General features: G+C 38.4%; 1 protein-coding gene across 2 annotated transcripts in view; it reads left to right on the forward strand.

Moving 5' to 3' along the window:
• Nucleotides 1-20518, forward strand: part of PKP2 (plakophilin 2) — an 84403-nt gene that overhangs the window by 15858 nt on the left and 48027 nt on the right. For both annotated transcript variants that reach the window (XM_079937477.1, XM_079937478.1), the window contains exon 4: nt 5404-5539. In XM_079937477.1, coding sequence (XP_079793603.1) covers nt 5404-5539 — 136 coding nt within the window. The remainder of the gene's footprint in view (nt 1-5403; nt 5540-20518) is intronic.

The following is a 20518-nucleotide window of genomic DNA, read 5'->3' on the forward strand; positions in this document are numbered from 1 at the left end:
TTAGGAGCCCCAGATAGCTGTATTGTGTGGGTGTGTCTACCAATAGTATATTGTGGTTGTTAGTTTTCTTATCTGTTCCCCTTCTAAATTCGAGTTATTGTTTTAATAGGGTGGATTTTATTACAATAATTGATCATATTTCAAAGACTAGAAGGAATACTTGGGGTCAAGAAATTTAAAATAAAGGGAAAGAATTCTATTCTTGATGATTCCCAAAGTTGCCATCCTAGAGACCAGAAATCATAGAAATGAACACTTCTTGAAATTTTTGCTATGTATGGAAAGGAAAGGGCGTCAGGGATATTTCCTATAATGATCAAGGTGGCATCCATATCTGATTCTCTTCCTCCTTTGGTGTGCCCCATGGCTCATTTCAGTTCCCCGGGCTGCCCCCTGAGAGCTCTGCCCTTGAGAACTCACACTCTGCTCTCCTTTGCCTTGCAGTGTCTCACATTTCAACCTCTATCCAGTCCCTATATTTGGAAGCTGCTTTTTTATGTCTAGTGAAAATCCCACATGTAAGGAAGTGTTCTTTCATATTTGTGGAACGTTCCTATAGAGTAGTTAGGTAAAACTATAAAGCTACATAATGACACAGGTATTAAACAATGGATCTTTGTTTCTAAAAGAAGAATGGCTGGTCAGTTTCTAATGCAGCTGAAAATCAAAACATTGGAGTAAAGAGAGATAGTGAACAACTGTTCTAAATCAGACTAATGAAAAAGGTTTAAGAAATCACCAAGTAAAACACTGTAGATCAGTTTTACTGAAAATATGATTTCTGTACCTATGGAGGACTGGTGGTTCAGCAAATGAATATTAGGTTGCTCCAGTGTACCCAACACTGCAGTAAGCACCATAGAGGATCCGTAAAAAAGAAAATAAGACACATCAAGTGCTAGATTGTACTAGTGTCTATAGGAATTCAGAGAACAAAAGAGTGATGTATTAGTAGAGGGAGAGAAAGGTGAAAGACTTTATCTCTGGTAGGATCACCAGTCAACTTTGTGACATAGAGCAGCACAGAGCAGAAAAGATGTCATAAAAACTTCCCTTCACATCCTCTTAATTAACAACCTCTCTAGTTCTTTGATTCCTCAAGTCTCTTTTAGTTATATCTTTCTTTCCATTTCCATTTTTAACAGCCCAGTTCACAACTTTATTGCTTCAGCTAAGACTCTTGTAGTGCCCTCAAAACTGTGTCTAGAGACACATATCCACTCCAAAGTCATCTTTCCAAAGCAGTGCTTTCATCACACCTAAAATCTTTGTGAGGTAGGGTGGTTTGCATTTCCTAAGCATCTGACAACACGAGGGAGCTCTTCATTCATCATCTGGTGTTTGCTTGGCCTTCAGAGCTATTCTAATATCTGGGAACCAACCTAGGGCAGGGCTGTATTATTATTGGCAGGAATGCAGTTGCTGAGGGACTGCACACCTAAAAAAAAGGACCGTTTTTAATTTTTTCGTATAATATCTCATATTCTGACCCATGATATTTTACACTGCTTCCTCTTTACATTTTTGTAAAACATATATTGATATCATATTAACATATTAACTAAAGTTGTTGAAAAGACTCACTTCTGGAGAATCTGCTCAGTGGATAATGGGGCCGAGGAACAACTGCTCATCCTGATGCTTCCCTCCCCAACCCCATCTCTCAAGCCACAATTCTACAGGCTTCAAGAAATGTTTTGTGAGTGAGCAGAAAGGGGGAAAGAAGGATGAAAGGGAAGCAGGGAAGGAAGTAGGGAGGAAGAGAGATTGAGGTGAAACCAGGCAGGACCCTGCAGGGCCTTGCCTGGGTGCAAAATTCCCTCCATATCCCACGTTTCTTGTTTGAAGAAAGGCTTTTGTCTCCTAGGCCCTCTCTGAGTTCCAAAGAGCTGGCTCAAGTAGTTAATGATTAGAACATTGGAGTCACAGGACTCCTAGTTCATCCTGAAGGGATATAGATAACAATCTAACACATATCTCTGAGTTCTGCAGAAACTAGGACCACCACTCATTGTGGATAGTGACTATGTGCTGACCACCAACACCTAGACCCCATACTGGTTGGAACCAGAAGGTTGATTGTTGAGATTCCTGGAACATCATCCTGTTACCTCACCACCATCAGAAGAATGTCCACAATCTGATCAGGCACCCTGCAACCCTCACTCCTAATTTTGCCTTTAAAAACCCTTCCCTGGGGCTTCCCTGGTGGCGCAGTGGTGAAAAGTCCACCTGCCAGTGCAGGGGACACGGGTTCGAGCCCTGGTCCGGGAGGATCCCTCTTGCTGTGGAGCGGCTGAGCCCGTGCACCACAACTACTGAGCCTGCGCTCTAGAGCCCACGAGCTACAACACTGAGCCCGTGAGCCACAACTAATGAGCCTGTATTCCACAGCTACTGAAGCCCATGCCTAGAGCCCATGTTCCGCAACAAGAGAAGCCACCGCAGTGAGAAGCCCACACACAATGAAGAGTATACCCCCCACCCCGCTCACTGCAACTAGAGAAAGCCCGCGCAGCAACAAAAACCCTAAAAATAAATAAATAAATTTATTAAAAAAAAAAAAAAAAACCCTTCCCTGACAGCCATCTGGTCTTTTGAGCATGAGCTGCCCATTCTCCTTGCTTGGGTGCCCTGAAGTAAATGCTGTACTTTCCTTCACCACAACTCTGTGTCATTAGATTGACTGCTGTGTGTTGCACTAGCAGACTCCAATTTTGTTGGGAAACAGGGGAGGAGTGCTATGGGAGAATAGAGGAGGAAAAGAATAGCTCTATCTGGGAGTAGGGCTACAGGAAAGATTTCACAGAAGTGATGATATTTGAATTGAGTCTTGAAAAATTAAGAATTAGGTAGAAGGGGGGCTTCCCTGGTGGCGCAGTGGTTGAGAGTCCTCCTGCCAATGCAAGGGACACAGGTTCGTGCCCCGGTCCGGGAAGATCCCACATGTTGCGGAGCGGCTGGGCCCGTGAGCCATGGCTGCTGAGACTGTGCGTCCAGAGCCTGTGCTCTGCAACACGGGAGATGCCACTACAGTGAGAGGCCTGCGTACCGCAAAAAAAAAAAAAAAAAAAAGAGTTAGGTAGAAGGGTGGGCTTTCTAGAAAAATCAGAGAGAGTGGCTTGTGAAGAGGCATGCAGTGTTTAGAGAAGGATTAAAAGTCTGGTGTGATTGGAGGATGGGTTAGTCCATCAGGGGAGGAAGAGGAGATGGGGTGGAGGATGGCAGGAGATGGAGTCAGACTGAGGTCAGAACATATGCCATGTTATAGAGTTGGACTTTACAGACAATAACAAAACAGGAAATTGATGCCCTGACAGCTGTGGCAGCCCTTCTTGTTGAGGAAGTCTTCGTTATGTTTTGGAATTGTTTTTAATGATAAAATAAAGTAGCATTAGGTTGGCTGGTAGTGAATGCAGAAGTTCTTTGTGAATCATGTTCAGGAATGGAATTAATTGTTGGTGTTAGAGACTTGGGAATTCAAACTTTCCTGAGTCATTTATGACTTACGAAGTACATTAATGGCTGAATCTTGAAAAAAAGAAGTGTTAAACAGGAGGTTATTCTTAGGTTATGAATGATCTTTCATTAGTTTAAACACCTGTAGTGGTGGATGGTAAAAGACTTAAAACTAATTTCACTTTTGATTTCCCTGTAAAGGAATTGGAGTCCATGCATATGAAATATTTCCATCTCTTTTTTTTAATAGATCTTTATTGGAGTATAATTGCTTCACAGTACTGTGTTAGTTCCTGTTGTACACCAAAGTGAATCAGTGAATATGCATATACCTGTCCCCATATCCCCTCCCTCTCGAGCCTCCCACCCGTCCTCCTTATCCCACCCCTCTAGTTCATCGCAAAGCACTGAGCTGATCTCCCTGTGCTATGCCGCTGCTTCCCACTAGCTAACTATTGGAAAACAGGATGGAGGTTCCATCTCTTTTTAAAAGGGTGTTTATATTAAATAAAAGTGATTCAAATTCTAGTTTTAGTGAAAATAGCCTACATTTTTACCAATTAACTTGATTGCTAAGTCCCAACAGTTAAAAATATGAGATCATTATATAATTCTCAGTATAGATGCCAGAAGTGCTTCATTTTTAATACCCTTATACTCATGAGGTAACACTTCTGTGTTTGAACATGTGTTTCAGAAGCAGTGGAAATTAGTTTTTAGTCATGAGGCCCATTACTCTTATCCTCACCTGTGCCACACCCACACACACAGCCATTCACAACATACACATGCTCACCTCTGTACACAGGCGCATGTATTGGTGGGTTAGCCAGCTGTAAGAGAGAATTTCCTCACAGTTCTTGCTAGCAGGTACTGGAAAATTCCCTCCCATAATGTCTTAGGAGTCTCCATTACCTGAAATGAATCAGGTGTAACCTTCTTTGAAGCCAAAAAAAAGTCCTAGGTTACCTTTAAAGCATGTCTTTAGCCACAGTCCTAACGTGTTGCCATCCTGAGTATGGTTTCTCTGAGGCGATACTTAAGGAAGTGCAGATGTGCAAAAGAAAAAAGGAAGTGCACATCTACCTTGGTAATAGGCTACCTAACCTAGTCACCCTCTAGGCAGAAGTAAAAGGGGAGGAAAAAAATGCCACTTCTGTGAGGCATTTGGGAGCTATTGTTTTACACATAGCAATTTTATTTGTTCTCTATAAATTATCCTGTCAGTATCAAACTGAGTCAGATTTCATCACACTACACACCTGCAATTAGTAGAGGACAAAGTATGCTACTAGATAGATGTAAACTGAATGTCATTACAATGGCAAAGCAAATGGTAACAGAATGTTTATAAAATTGTCTTTAAAAAGGGCTTTTTATTGTTGCATGTAATCATTACCTTTCCTGATGGATTCTGTCACACTAGCATGACTTATTTTAACCAAACAAACTCAGTTTTCCTGGCTTGTACTGTTTACATACTACTATATTCATCAAATAAGAGCACTTTTAGAATGCTTCTTTTAAAACTGATTTTCAGGTGAAATAACAGATTTTGAGCAGCTGGTGAGAAAAATCTAATGATTTTTGAGGGAAGGTGTTTAACTTACAGGTGTGACATTACCAGGGTAGGAATAATTTTTAATTTCTGTGACCAAATTTCTTTTAAATTTCATGTAAGATACATGTTTATCTTAAACAGAGTTAAGTTTCTTCTCAATTCAGTGGTATCTTTAGAGGCTAGTCTGACCAGAGCTGGAGTGTTTCTGCTGCTAGCTTCCTATACCTTCTGACCTCAGAGGCTGATTATTCCTCTGGCTGAAGAGGAGGCAAGGCTCAGACGTTCTAGGTGCTTCACGATATTAGCCAAGTCATCTCTGGAGGATCAAGTTGACAGGAGAGGGCAGGTTTGGAATTTTGCTGAATCTGTGACTGTTTGTCTAGGAATGCAGACACGGAGATGACTCTGGAGCGAGCAGTGAGTATGCTTGAGGCAGACCACATGCCGCCGTCCAGGATTTCTGCTGCAGCTACTTTCATACAGCATGAGTGCTTCCAGAAATCTGAAGCGCGGAAAAGGGTGAGCATATCATATTAAGTCTGATGTAAAACTAGCACACTTTCACATCTATTACAGTGATACTGCAAACTGAAACCAATTTTAATTTATTTTAATTTTTGAAAATCTTCATTGAGTTATGTCAATCGTAGCTCAATTTTTAAAATTAAATAAATAATCTTTATTGAGACCTTTTAATTTAAAAGGAAATATACACTGATTGCCAAAAAAAATTTTCCTACAATCCAGAAACTTAGAATGTAAATCACTACACATACCTCTGCCGTCTTTATCTGACCTTTTAGAACCATCCCCAGAGATAATTGTTTGTATCAGTCTGTATAGTTTCAGATTTTTCTGAGAGAGAAAGGGAGTGAGAGAGAGAAAATGAGTGTACATTTTAGGCTATTATTTTCTATGTTTAAAAAAATATATTAAATGTAAGCAATGTGTTCCAATTTTTGTTTTCCTTAAACAATTTCTTTAACATATTACAACAATGGATAGCTTTGTACATGTATCTTCTGGCATTTCCACCAGTGTTGCTATAGGACAGATCCTCCAAAATGGAATCAATGTTCGTTTTCAAAAGTGGTACATTTGTGGGGGAAAAAAAATCATAGTTCAAAAAGGTATACAGTGAAAAATAAGTTTCTCTCCTACTCCAAACGCCAGTCTACCCCCCATTTCCCTCTTTCTCTCTCAGCCTCCCATTCTCATTCTTCCTCCCTCCCTCCTTCTCTCTTTGTCTCTCTCATCAATTTTGGGGTATCTTTCCAGAGATAGGTTATGCATGTAGAAACAATTATTGGATGGGTTGGTTGAATATCCTTTTTTGTTTAAAATAAAATCACAAATGGTAACAGGTTATTTATAGTACTCAGTACTTTATGTTTTTATCTAACACTATATCTTGGAAATCTTCAGTATTTATTAGCCCTACCTCATTCTTTAAAACTGCCACATAGATTTCTCTTGTATAAGTGCACCAATTTTGTTTGTTCAGTTTTTTAACAGACTTGCTAAGGTTCAAAATGACAAAGTTTTGACATATGTTTTGATACTGTGAAACCATCATCACAATCAATATAATGAGCATATCCATTACCTCCAAAGTTTCCTTGTGCGCCTTGGTAATCAATACATCCCACCCCTACACAACCCACTTCCAGTCCCAGGCAACCAGTGATCTGCTTTCTGTTACTATAGATAAGTTGAATTTTCTAGGTTTGTATATAAATGGAATCATATTAGTAAATATGCATTTTTTGTCTGGATTCTTTTTTTTTTTTTTTTTTTATGGTACGCGGGCCTCTCACCATTGTGGCCTCTCCCGTTGCGGAGCACAGGCTCCAGACGCGCAGGCTCAGCGGCCATGGCTCAGGGGCCCAGCCGCTCTGCGGCATGTGGGATCTTCCCAGACCGGGGCACGAACCCGTGTCCCCTGCATCGGCAGGCGGACTCTCAACCACTGCGCCACCAGGGAAGCCCTGTCTGGATTCTTTTACTCAGCTTAACTTAAATCTTTTAAGATCCATCCATGTTGTATGTATCAAAAGATGTGTGTGTGTGTATGGCTGAGTAGTATTTTGTTGTATGGATACACCATAATGTGTTTATCTATTTACCTGTTGATGGACATTTGAGTTTTGGCTTTTACAAATAAAGCTGCTATGAACACATGTATACAAACAAATGTTTTAATTTCTCTGGGGTAAATTCCTTGAAGTGGAATGCCTGGATGATATGGTAGTTGTATGACTTTTTAAGGAGTTGCCAAACTGTTTTACAAAGTAGCTGTACCATTTTATATTCCCACTAGCAATGTATGAGAGTTCCAGTTCCTCGATATCCTAACACTTGACATGGTCAGTATTTATTAGAGCCTATAGGTTTGTAGTAGTATTTCACTGTGGTTATAATTTGCATTTTCCTAATGACCTGTGATGTTGAACATCTTTTCATTTGCTTATGTATCATCTATATACCTTCTTTGGTGAAATGTGTTTCCAGATCTTTTGCCCATTTTTTTATTTGGGTCTTTTGTTTTCTTATTGAATTCTGATATTTCTTTATAGATTCTGCATATAAATCTTTTTTCATATATATGATTTGGAAATATTTTCTCTCAGTTGTGTTTTGTTTTTTCATTCTCTTAACAGTTTTTAATTTTGATGGAGTCTAATTTATCAGTTTTTCCTTATGGGTCATACTTTTCATGGTGTATCCAAGAAATCTTTCTGTACTCCAAGTTCACAAAAATACTCTTCTATATTTTCTTCTAGAAGTTTTTTAAGTATAATATTTTATAGTTGATCAACAGTCCTTTGGGGGTTAATTTTTGTATATATTGCAAGATGTGGACCAAAATTCCTTTTGTTAAAATATATGTATATGCAATTGTTTAGGCAGGATTTGTTAAAAAGACTAGCCTTTTGGTACTGAGTTATTTTTGCACTTTTGTTGTAAAGGAATTGATCATATGCATATATGTGAGTTTATTTCTGGACTATGTATTCTATTCCATTGATCTCTGTCTATCTTTTTTTTTTTTTGCGGTACGCAGGCCTCTCACTGCTGTGGCCTCTCCCATTGCGGAGCACAGGCTCCGGACGCACAGGCTCAGTGGCCACAGCTCACGGGCCCAGCCACTCTGCGGCATGTGGGGTCTTCCTGGACCAGGGCACGAACCCGTGTCCCCTGCATCGGCAGGCAAACTCTCAACCATTGTGCCACCAGGGAAGCCCTATCTTTATACAAATACCATACTGTCTTGATTACCATAGTTTTATATTAAGTCTTGAAATTAGGTAATGTTAGCCCTCTGACTTTGTTCTTTTTCAAGTTATTTTGGCTATTCTAGGTGTTTTGCTTTCCATTTGAATTTTAGAAATGAGCTTGTCAATTTCTATATTTTAAAAAAACTGCTGGGATTTTGTTTTGAGGTTGCATTGAATCTGTAGATCAATATGTGGAGAATTGACATCTAAACAAGTCTTCTGACCTCTGAACATGGTATACTGCACCACTTACTTAGGTCTTCCTTAATTTCTCTCAACAGTGTTTTGTAGTTTTTACTCTAGAGATCTTTCATTCTTTTGTCAGATCTTTCCCTAAAGATATCATATTTCTAGATGCTTTTATAAATGGTCAAGTTTTGTTTTTCAATTTCAATTTTTTGTAGTTCAATGATAGTAGATAGAAATGCAGTTGATTTTTTTATGTGTTGGTTTGTACCTGTGTTATTACCTAATTCACTTATTAGCTGTTGTAGCATATTTCTAGATTCATCACATTTCTACGTAGAAGGTCATGCCAACTGCAAATAAAGACAGTTTTGTTTCTTCCTTTCTAATCTGGATGACTTATATGTCTTTTTTTTTTTTTAATTTAGTACTGGCTAGAACCTCCAGTACAATGTTAAAAAGAAGTGAGAGTGGACATGTCCTGTTCCTGATTGTAGGGGAAAGCATTCAGTTGTGCTTACACTATTAAGTCTGATGCTACCTGTAAGGTTTTTTTTTGTTGTTGTTTTTTGAGGAATTTAATCTGGGGTATTTTTGTGGTTTTTCTTTTCTTGCTTTTTTTTTTTTTTTGGAAGAAAGGGAAAAGGCTGATACTTTAGTATTTTTAACAACAGTTTTTTCCAGCTTTTTGTTTTGTTTTTTTAATTGAGATATAATTGACATATAACATTATATTAGTTTCAGGTATACAATATAATGGTATGATATATGTATATATTGTGCAGTGATCACCACAATAAATCTGGTTACCATTTATCACCACACGTAGTTACAAAATTTTTTGTCTTGTCCTGAGAAGTTTTAAGATCTACTGTCTTAGCAACTTTCAAATATACAATACAGTATTATTAATTATAGTCATCATGCTGTACATTACATCCCCAGGACTTATTTATTTTATAGCTGGAAGTTTGCACCTTTTGACCCCCTTCACCCATTGCACCCTGCCCCAAACCCCCTCCCCACCTCTGGCAACCACCAAACTGTACTCTGTACCTATGATTTTCGGGTTTTTTTGTTTTATTTGTTTCTTAGATTCCAGATGTGAGTGAGGTCATAGGGTGTTTGTCTATCTCTGTCTGACTTATTTCACTTAGCATAATGCCTTTAAGGTCCATACATGTTGTTGCAGTGGCAGTAATTCCTTCCTTTTTATAGCTGAATAATATTCCACATATATATATTTACACACCACAACTTCTTTATCTATTCATCCACCGATGGACACTTAGGTTGTTTCCATGTCTTAGCTATTATACATAATGGTGCAGTCGAGTTTCCCTGGTGGCGCAGTGGTTAAGAATCCGCCTGCCAATGCAGGGCACATGGATTCGAGCCCTGGTCCAGGAAGATCCCACATGCCGCAGAACGACTAAGCCCATGCGCCACAACTGCTGAAGCCCGTGCACCTAGAGCCCGTGCTCTGCGATGAGAAGCCACCGCAATGAGAAGCCCGCACACCGCAATGAAAAGTAGCCCCCGCTCACCGCAACTAGAGAAAGCCTGTGTACAGCAACAAAGACTCAACACAGCTAAAAATAAATAAATAAATTTATTTAAAAAATAATAATGCTGCAGTGAACACGGGGGTTCATATATGTTTTTGAGTTAGTGTTTTTGTTTCCTTCAGATAAATACCTATAAGTAGAATTGTTGCATTATATGGTTATTTTATTTTTCATTTTTTGAGGAACCTCCATACCATTTTCCACAGTGGCTGCTCCAATTTACATTCCCACCAACAGTACACAAGGGTTTCTTGTCTTTTTGGTAATAGCAGTTCTAACAGGTGTGAGGTAATACCTCATTGTGGTTTTGATTTTCATTTCCTTGTTGATTAATGATGCTGATTAGTGACACATCTTTTCATGTGTTTATTGGCCATCTGTTTTCTTTGGAAAAATGTCTATTCATGTCCTCTTCCCATTTTTTAATCAGGTTGTTTGTTTTGATGTTGAGTTGTATGAGTTCTTTGTATACTTTATATACATAAAGTATATAAAGTATATATACTTTATATATATCCCTTATCAGGCATATGATTTGCAAATATTTTCTCCCATTGTATAAGTTGCCTTTTGTTGATCTATTCTTCTGCTGTGCCAGAAGCTTTTTAGTTTGATATAGTCCCACTTGTTTAATTTTGCTTTTGTTGCCTTTCTTTGGATGTCAAATCCAAAAAATCATCACCAAGACCAACGTCAAGGAGCTTACAGCCTATGTTTCCTTCCAGGAGTTTTATGGTTTCAGGTCTTACGTTCAAGTCTTTAATCCATTTCAGTTGATTTTTGTGTATGGTGTAAGATAGTGGTACAGTTACATTCTTTTGCATGTGGCTGTGCAGCCTCCCCAAAACCTTTTATTGTGTATTCTTGCCTTCTTTGTTGTAAATTGATCATAATGTGTGGGTTTATTTCTGGGCTCTCTAATCTGTTCCACTGATCTATATGTCTGTTTTTATTCTAAAATCATACTGGTTTGATTGTTATAGCTTTTTAATATAGTTTAAAATCAAGGAAGCATGATGCCTCCAGCTTTGTTCTTTTTTCTCAAGATTCCTTTATCTATCAGGGTCTTTTGTGGTTCTATATAAATGTTAGGATGGCTTGTTCTACTTCCATGAAAAATACCATTGGAATCTTGTTGGGGATTTCATGGAATCTGGAGATTGCTTTGGGTAGTATAGATGTTTTTAATGATATTAATTCTTCCAGTCTATGAACATGGAATGTATTTCCATTTACTTGTGTCTTCTTCAGTTTCTTTCATCAGTGTCTTATAATTTTCAGTGTACAGGTCTTTCACCTCATTGGTTAAATTTATTCCTAGGATTTTATTCTCTTTGCTGCAGTTGTAAATGGGATTGTTTTCTTAATTTCTCTTTCTGATAGTTTGTTATTAAGTATACAGAAATGCAACCGATTTTTGTATATTAGTTTTGTATCTTACAACTTTACTGAATTTGTTGATTAGTTCTAACAGTTTTCTGTGACATCTTTAGGGTTTCCTGTACATAATATCATGTCATCTGCAAATAGTGATGATTTTACTTCTTCCTTTCTGATTTGATGCCTTTTATTTCTTTTTCTTGCCTAGTTGCTCTGGCTAGGACTTTCAATACTATGTTGAACAGAAGTGGTGAGAGTGGGCATCCTTGTTGCTTCTGATCTTTGAGGAAAAGCTTTCAGCTTTTTACCATTGAGTATGATGTTAGCTGTTGGTGTAGGTTTTTCATAAATCACCGAATCAAGTTAAATAACTTCCCTTCTGTCCCTAATTTAATAGATTTTCCCCCCTCAGGAATGACTGTTGAATTTTATTAAATGCTTTTTATACATTTATTGAAATACTTCTCTGGTTTTAATTTTGCTAATACGATATATTACTTTGATTTTTAAATGTTACCCATTCCTATGATGAAACCCACCTGATCACGATATACTGTCACTTTTTATATTTTTGAATTAGATTTGCTAAAATTTTGTCAAGAAATTACAAAGCTAATTTACGAATGATATTGACCTGTAATTTTCTTTTCTTGTAATGTCTTTGTCCAGTTTTAGATTGAGGGTAATACTAGCCTAATAGAATAAATTGGAAAGTTTCCTCTTCTCTTCAATTTTCTGAAAGATTTTGATGGGACTTGGTATTATTTCTTCCTTAAATGTTTGGTGGAATTCACCAGTGAAGCTATTTTGATCTTAAGTCTTCTTTGTGAGAAGGTTATTAACTATAAATTTAATTTCTTTAACTGATATGGGGCTATTTGGACTATTTATTTCTTCCTATTGCGTTTTGGTAGTTTATGTCATTCAAAGACCCAAGTCTTTGTTCATTTTATCTAAGTTGTTCCAGTGCTCTTCATTTCTTTTTGTAGGTGTCATCTGATGTCATTTCCCTTTGCCTGAAGAATTTTTTAAAACATTTATTATAATGCAAATCTCCGATTAACTATTTCAGCTTCGAATATCTGAAAAAGAATTTCATCTTTGCTTTTGAAAGTTATTTTCACTAGTAACAGAACCCTAGGTTGATGGTGTTTTAATTCCAGTACTTGAAAGTTGTTGCGCCATTGTCTTGTCACCTGCATTGTTTCAGACAAGAAATGTCCTGTCCTCCTTATTTTTGTACTGTACATGATGTGTCTCTCCCTGCCTACCCAAGCTGCTTTTAAGATTTTATCTTAATCATTGGTGTTGAGCAGTTTGGTCACAATGTACCTTTGTGCAGTTTTCTGTAGGCTTCTTAAGTTCATTAGACTTCTCAAATTGTTGATTCCTGCTTTTCATCAAATTTTGGAATTTTGTTTGGGAAATTTTCTTCTGTCCCACCTTTGGGAACTACAGTTACATATATATTAGGCTGCTTGAGGTTGTCCCACAGCTCATGCATACTTTATTTTTCTTTTTTAGTTGGTTTCTTTCTTCTGTATGTTTCTTTTTGGATAAATTCATTTTCTATGCTTTAAATATACTAAAATTTTCTTCTGCAATGTTTAATATGCCATTAATCTCATTCAGTATATTTTTTACTTCGTAAATTATAGTTTTCCTCTCTAGAAGTTAAATTTGAGTCTTTTTATATCTTCTGTGTCCCTACCTAACATGTTTCATCTTTCCTGAAGATTTCTGAGCGTAGGGAAGACTGTTAAAATAGCTGCTTGAATGACCTTGTCTGTTAATTCTAACATCTGTGTCCATTCTAGGTGGGTTTCATTTTTTAAAAATTTATTTTATTGGGGCTTCCCTGGTGGCGCAGTGGTTGAGAGTCCACCTGCCGATGCAGGGAACACGGGTTCATGCCCCGGTCCGGGAGGATTCCACATTCCACGGAGCGGCTAGGCCTGTGAGCCATGGCCGCTGAGCCTGCGCGTCCGGAGCCTGTGCTCCGCAGCAGGAGAGGCCACAACAGTGACAGGCCCGCGTACCGCAAAAAAAAAAAATTTATTGAAGTATAGTTGATTTACAATGTTGTGTTAATTTCTGCTGTCCAGCAAAGTGGTTCAGGTATACATATATGTATTCTTTTTCATATTCCTTTCTATTATGGTTTATTACAGAATACTGAATATAGTTCCCTGTGCTGTACAGTAGGATCTTATTGTTTATCCATTCTATATATAATAGTTTGCATCTGCTAATCCCAAACTCCCAATCCTTTCCTCCTCTACCTCCCCCTCCCACTTGGCAACCACAAGTCTGTTCTCTATGTCAGTGAGTCCATTTCTGTTTCATAAGTAAGTTCATTTGTGTCATATTTTAGGTTCCACATATAAGTGATATCATATGGTATTTATCTTTCTCTTTCTGACTTACTCACTTAGTATGATCATCTCTAGGTCCATCCATGTTGCTGCAAATGGCATTGTTTCATTCTTTTTTATGCCTGAGTAGTATTCCATTGTATCTATCACATCATCTTTATCCATTCATCTGTCAGTTGTTTCCATGTCTTGGCTATTGTGAATAGTGCTGCTATGAACATAGGGGTACATGTATCTTTTCAAATTATAGTTCTGTCCAGATATATGCCCAGGAGTGGGATTGCTGAATCATATGGCAACTCTATTTTCAGTTACTTGAGGAACTTCCATACTGTTTTCCATAGTGGCTGCACCAATTTACATTCTGAGTGGGTTTCATTTGATTGTTTTTACTTCTCATTATGGATAATATTTTTCTTCTTTGCATGCCTGGAAATTTTTTATCGAATGCCAGGTATTATGAATTTTATCTTGTTGGATGCTGGACATTTTTATATTTGTAGATATTCTTGAGTTTTCTTCACAAACTCAAGGATACAATTAAATTACTTGAAAACAGTTTGACTCTTTCAAATCTTGCTTTTAAGATTTGTTGGTGGGACCAGAGCAGCATTTATTCTAGAACTAATTAGTCCCCACTTCTTAAGGCAAGACACTTCTGAGAACTCTACCCAATGTACTATGAATTATGAGGCTTTCTGGCTGGCTAGTGAGAACAGGCCCTGTTCACGGGCCTGTGTGAGCATGAGGAGCAGTAACTTTTTTAGGCAGTTACTTCCCTGGCCTCAGGCAACTTCCTCACAAAGATGAACTGATTAATACTCTACTGAATACTAAATGCAGGGAGGAGTAACAGTAAGAAAAGAGCTGCACAGAAAGAGAACTCCTGAGATCTGCAGAGGGTCCCCAAACACTAGCCTCTTTGTTCTTCTTGGATTCTTCACTCTTTCTCCTCAGCTCTGCTTGTTGAATTCCACTTAGGTTTTCCCAAATCGCACCACAGCCTGGGAACTCTCTCTAGACTGTGATCTGAGGCAGCAGTAGGGCTGTCCTTGCTTGTTCTCCATCTCTTAGGGATCACTCTCCATCATTGCCTCATGTCCAGTTATTGAAACTATTGTATGTTTTGTCTGGTTTTTAAAATTGTTCAAATGGTAGGTAAATCCAGTCCTCATTACTAGTGAGTCACTTTTAATTTTGATAAATAGCCTCCTATAAATCTTCCCCCAAATTATACAAATTTACACTCCCACCAGCATGTTGTCAAAGTGCCTATTTACATGCACCATTACTACCACAAGATATTATTCTTTTTTGTTCATTTTTGTTAATCTGATAAGGAGAAAGAAAGGTATCTCTTTATAGAAGAAATTCGCTATTTCTGGAACTCAAGACGAATAACTGATCAGGTAATCAGAGTTACAGAGAAATTCTTTTAAAAAATTATACACACACACACACACACACACACACACACACACACACACACTTACAGAGTTTGTCATTGTCTTTCGTACATAAACTATGCCGATTATGTTTCATTTGCCATTTTTAGTTTTTTTGGAGTGAGATGAGAACTTAGTGGCCCTTATTCATCTGAGTTCATATCCTTCTAGATTCTTATATTTTTACCTAGTCTTTCAGGTTAATTTCTTCCACAACCAATTACAGAGCTTTTTAAAGCTCTTCACCTTTATCTAGTCTTTCTAAAGCATTCAAATTAGTTTTCAGAGACACAGAGCTTTTTCAGAATAGGTAAGTAAATTACATAATTACAATAACAAGTATAACTGACATAAATGCATTGGGTAAGAAACCTAAGTTATTCTTGGTAAACTAGAAGAAATAAGAATGCAAAGACCAACATATACTAACCTACAGCTTTGATAGTACTCAAAATCCGTGGATGTCACAGAGGGAAGAGAGAATGTGATTAATCCTGCAGATCAGTTAGTAAGTCAGACAAATGAGCTTCCACTAATTTTTTTTCACTTGCATTTCATTAATTATTCATGAAGATGAGCATTTTTTGATGTTTTTCTGACTTTGTATTTATTCAGTCAGTTGTCATTTTTTAATTCATTGACTATTTTTTCTAAGACTTGTTTCTGTTTCTTTTTTTAAAATATTTATTTATTTATTTATTTATTCATTTATTTTGGTTGCACCGAGTCTTAGTTGTGGCAGGCGGGCTCCCCAGTTGCAGCTCTCAGGCTCCTTAGTTGCAGCTCACTGGCTTCTTAGTTGTGGCATGCGAACTCTTAGTTGCGGCATGCATGTGGGATCCAGTTCCCTGACCAGGGATCGAACCTGGGCCCCCTGCATTGGGAGCGCAGTCTTACCCGCTGTGCCACCAGGGAAGTCCCAAGACGTGTGTCTGTTTCTTAATTATTTGTAAGAGTTCTTTACCTATTATGCACGTTAATCCATTGCTACATATGTGACAGTGTTGTTTCCTAACTTTGCTTATGATATCTTTCATTGTGCATGATTTTAAATTCTTTTCTTTCTTTCTTTCTTTATTTTTGGCTGCATTGGGTCTTTGTTACTGAGTGCGGGCTTTCTCTAGTTGCGGCAAGTGAGGGCCACTCTTTGTTGTGGTGCACGGGCTTCTCATCACCGTGGCTTCTCTTGTTGCGGAGCACAGGCTCTAGGAGTGTGGGCTTCAGTAGTTGTGGCATATGGGCTCAGTAGTTGTGGCTCACGGGCTCTAGAGCACTGGCTCAGTAGTTGTGACACACGGGCCTAGTTGCTCCGCAGCATGTGGGATCCTCCCGGACCAGGACTCGAACCCGTGTCCCCTGCACTGGCAGGTGTATTCTTAACCACTGTGCCACCAGGGAAGTCCCTAATTTTAAATTCTTATGAAGTAAATTTGTCAATATTTTTCTTCATGATATCTGTATTTTATGTATTGCTTCAAAAGACCTATCCCATCTATTTTACTTTTAAAAGTTATGTACGTTTTGGGTATTTCTCACTGACCCTTTGCCTATGTTTATTCCATGGAAAAAATAAGTAAGCATTTTTATTTATTTATTTATTTTTTATTTTTTTGCGGTACACGGGCCTCTCACTGTTGTGGCCTCTCTCATTGCGGAGCACAGGCTCTGGACACGCAGGCTCAGCGGCCATGGCTCACGGGCCTAGCCGCTCCGCGGCATGTGGGGTCTTCTCCAACCGGGGCACGAACCCGTGTACCCTGCATCGGCAGGCGGACTCTCAACCACTGCGCCACCAGGGAAGCCCAGTAAGCATTTTTAAAAATAATATATTTAGCTAGTAATAAACCTTCTTTATACACAAATCTTTTTTTATTCCCAATTTTTAAAACTTAGCATTTTTATACATGCTTTCATTTTATAATGTGGAATTACATGAAATTTTCTCTTGTTACCCAAGTTGGGCTAGATTTCCACTATCCCCTAAATTACTAATTTGATTGTAAATACCATTTTGCTTGCATATAGGATTAAACCTATGCTTGCCTTCTTAGCTCTTATTCATTGTAATAAAGCTAGAACAAACACTGGTTTTAAAAGTAATGAAACATGAAAACTATATGAAACCTATACATGTATATGCTTGGTAGAAAATCTAAGAAGTGAAAATATAACCCAAGGGCATTAACAAAATCCCATTAATATTAAGAATGGTACTATAGTTTTTTAATGTTATTTACAAAAAACAGTTACAGTTTGAATATAAAGATCAAAATTTTAAATCATAAACTTCAATGGCAACTTTTCGGTTATTATTTTATTTGATTAAGACTCAGCATTTAACACTGTCAATCCCTCATTCCTTTTTGAAACTTTCTTCTTTTGGCCCCAGAGTCTCCTGGCTCTTTTTCCATTTATCTGGCTCCTTCAGGTTTCCTCTGTTTTAAAAAAAAAAAATTATCCTTAACCTGTACCTTAAATGTTTATGTTCCCTAGATGCTTTCCTGGGACTTTTCTTATTTGACACCATCTCCTGACCCACCTTATCTACTCCTCTGACTTTCACTAATGTGTAATCTGAGTGCTAATGGCTCACAGCATCTCCAGACCTTACCTTTCCCTGGGTTCCAAACCACATGTCCGTCTATTTGCTAGACATCCCACTGAACTCAATATCAACTTATCTAAAAATGAACACATTATCTTCATTGCTGTTTTTTCTCTACTGTCCAGTCAGTTCTCCTTCTAAACTTGTTCTTTCTGCTGGGTTGGCAGGTAGGGCATGTGGTGGTTTAAGCATTGACTCTCAAGAGTAGCCAGGGGCTGGGTGTGAATCCCAGCAACCTAATTACCTGGGTGACCTTGGGCAAGATATTTTACCACTCTAAACCTCAGCTTTCCTTTAAACTGGAACTAACAGTCCTACTACAAAGAGTTGTTGTGAGAATGCAATCAGATAATCATACAATGCTTGCCCTGAAATAATAACTCACTCCTCTGTGAGTGGTAGTTCACCCAGGTAGTTTGACACCAAAATAGAAACAGAGACTTTGAACCTTCTTTCTTCCTTACTTCTCACGTTCATGCAGTCTTCAAGTCCTATTAAGGCTGCTTTTAAAAGTGTCCTGGGGACTTCCCTGGTGGTCCAGTGGCAGAGAATCTGCCTTTCAATGCAGGGGACGTGGGTTCAATCCCTGGTCGGGGCACTAAGATCCCACATGCCACGGGGCAACTAAGCCCGCACGCCACAACTAGTGAGCTCACGCGCCTCAACGAGAGAGTCAGCATGCCAGAAACTACAGAGCCCATGTGCCCTGGAGCCCGCGCGCCACAACTGGAGAAGAGAAAACCTGCATGCCACAACTAAAGAGAAGCCCGTGCACCACAACGAAGAGCCAGAGCACCACAACACAAGATCCCACATGCCTCAACAAAGATCCTGCATGCCGCAACTGAGACCCAACACAGCCAAAAAATAAATAAATAAATATTTTTAAAAGTGTCCTGAATCTGCCTACATCTTGCTCTCCCTAATCATGATGCTGATCCCTGTTACCATCATCCTTTTAATCCAGCTGCCTCCTAATTAATCTCTCTGCCTCCATTCTTATCTACTCCTAATCCCAGTCTCTTCACAGCATCCAGCAAGACCTTTCCAATATCTGCCCTGCTTGCCTGCAATATAAAGGACAAATCCCTTAATTTAATCTGCAAGACCCTTCTTAAGCTGGTTTTGTTTCCATGCCTGCTTCAAATCTCATCACCGAAGCGGTGACTGCAATAACTGTCTTGCAAAATCTTATTGTAAAACTAATACAAACTCATTATAAGAAATTTGAGAAATTAAGAAAGAAAAAAGGAAAAAAGCCCACAGTCCTTCTATTGTTATCATTTGGTATTGCTCTCTGATTTTTTTAATGCATACATGTACACAGCTGTCATCAAATTGAATATGTAGCTTTGTTTATGGGGATGTTTTGTTTTTAAAAAGCATGCCTAAATACATGCTTGTTGTTTAAAAAAATACAGAGTAGCATGCCCCATTCATACATTATAACCTCACCATTTCTCCCAAACCCCCTAGTTTCATTCCCTCCTTTATGTCTGTGAGCAGAAATGCATTAGATATTTTATTCAACTTTTTCAATAACATTGCCCCAAGCATTTTCTCATAACATTAAAAATATTTTGTAAAGTGGTGGTCCCTGGTGGTCCAGTGGTTAGGACTCTGCGCTTCCACTGCAGGGGCACGGGTTTGATTCCTGGTCGTGCCACTGCATGGCCAAAAATATATATATATTGTAAACTTCATTTTAATGGTGGCATATTAATGGTCATAGTAGTAGCTATGATGTGTGGAGTAACTACTCTGGGCCTAGCACACTGCTAATGTTGCACAATCCCCATTTGACTGATGAGGGAACTATATGACAAATAAAATGTCAGTTCAAACATTGCTGTGCCTCTCCTGTGGACACCTCAGTATTATGGATATGTGACAATTAATCATTAACCAGTCTTCCCCCATCTTTGGACATTTATGCTTTCTTATTTTTCCATATTATAAATAATTTAGTTACTATTATCATGTTAGTCCGTGTCTGCATTTCAAATTATTTCCTAATGAAGTTTACTAAAAGTGAATATGTTTGAAGTTTTTGACACATATTGACAATTGCCTTCCTGAAAGGTTATACCAATTTGCAAGGAGTGATTAATTCTAATGGGAGGGAAGGGAGAGAAAGAAGGTGACACTTCACAGAGGAGGTGACATTTGAGCTGGCTTATGCAGGATGAGTAGGACTTTGCCGGAAAAAGCAGGGTGAGCAGAGCATTCCAGATAGGAAAGGAACTGAGAGCAAAGGCACCAGGCATGAGGGAGCCAACAGAGTTTGTTCCCTCAACTTACTTGCCACCAGAAACCCTCATCATTTAATTCTTCTAGAGTTGGCAGGGAAAAGAATCAGAACAGTCAAGGAGAAAGTTAAAATTCTAATATGCGATTTTGCCCTTTCACATATTTAGAAGCCATCTCAAATGAAGCTTTTTTTAAAGTTCTGAGATGTTTGTGTTAGTCTGGTTGTTTCCTTTCCCAAAGGGGGAACAAATCCCATGAGGATTCAGTATAACAAACATATGCAACCTCTCTGGTCCCACCTGTTTCCCTGAATTCAGAGGGGCAAGAACAGTGCATTTAACGTTGGAACTAATATGAATAGGAGTCACTACCAACTGCCCTAGTTATAAGCAATGAGCAGAATATTACCAA

The sequence above is a fragment of the Stenella coeruleoalba genome (assembly GCF_951394435.1).
Source record: "Stenella coeruleoalba genome assembly, chromosome: 11".
NCBI classification, from domain to species: domain Eukaryota; kingdom Metazoa; phylum Chordata; class Mammalia; order Artiodactyla; family Delphinidae; genus Stenella; species Stenella coeruleoalba.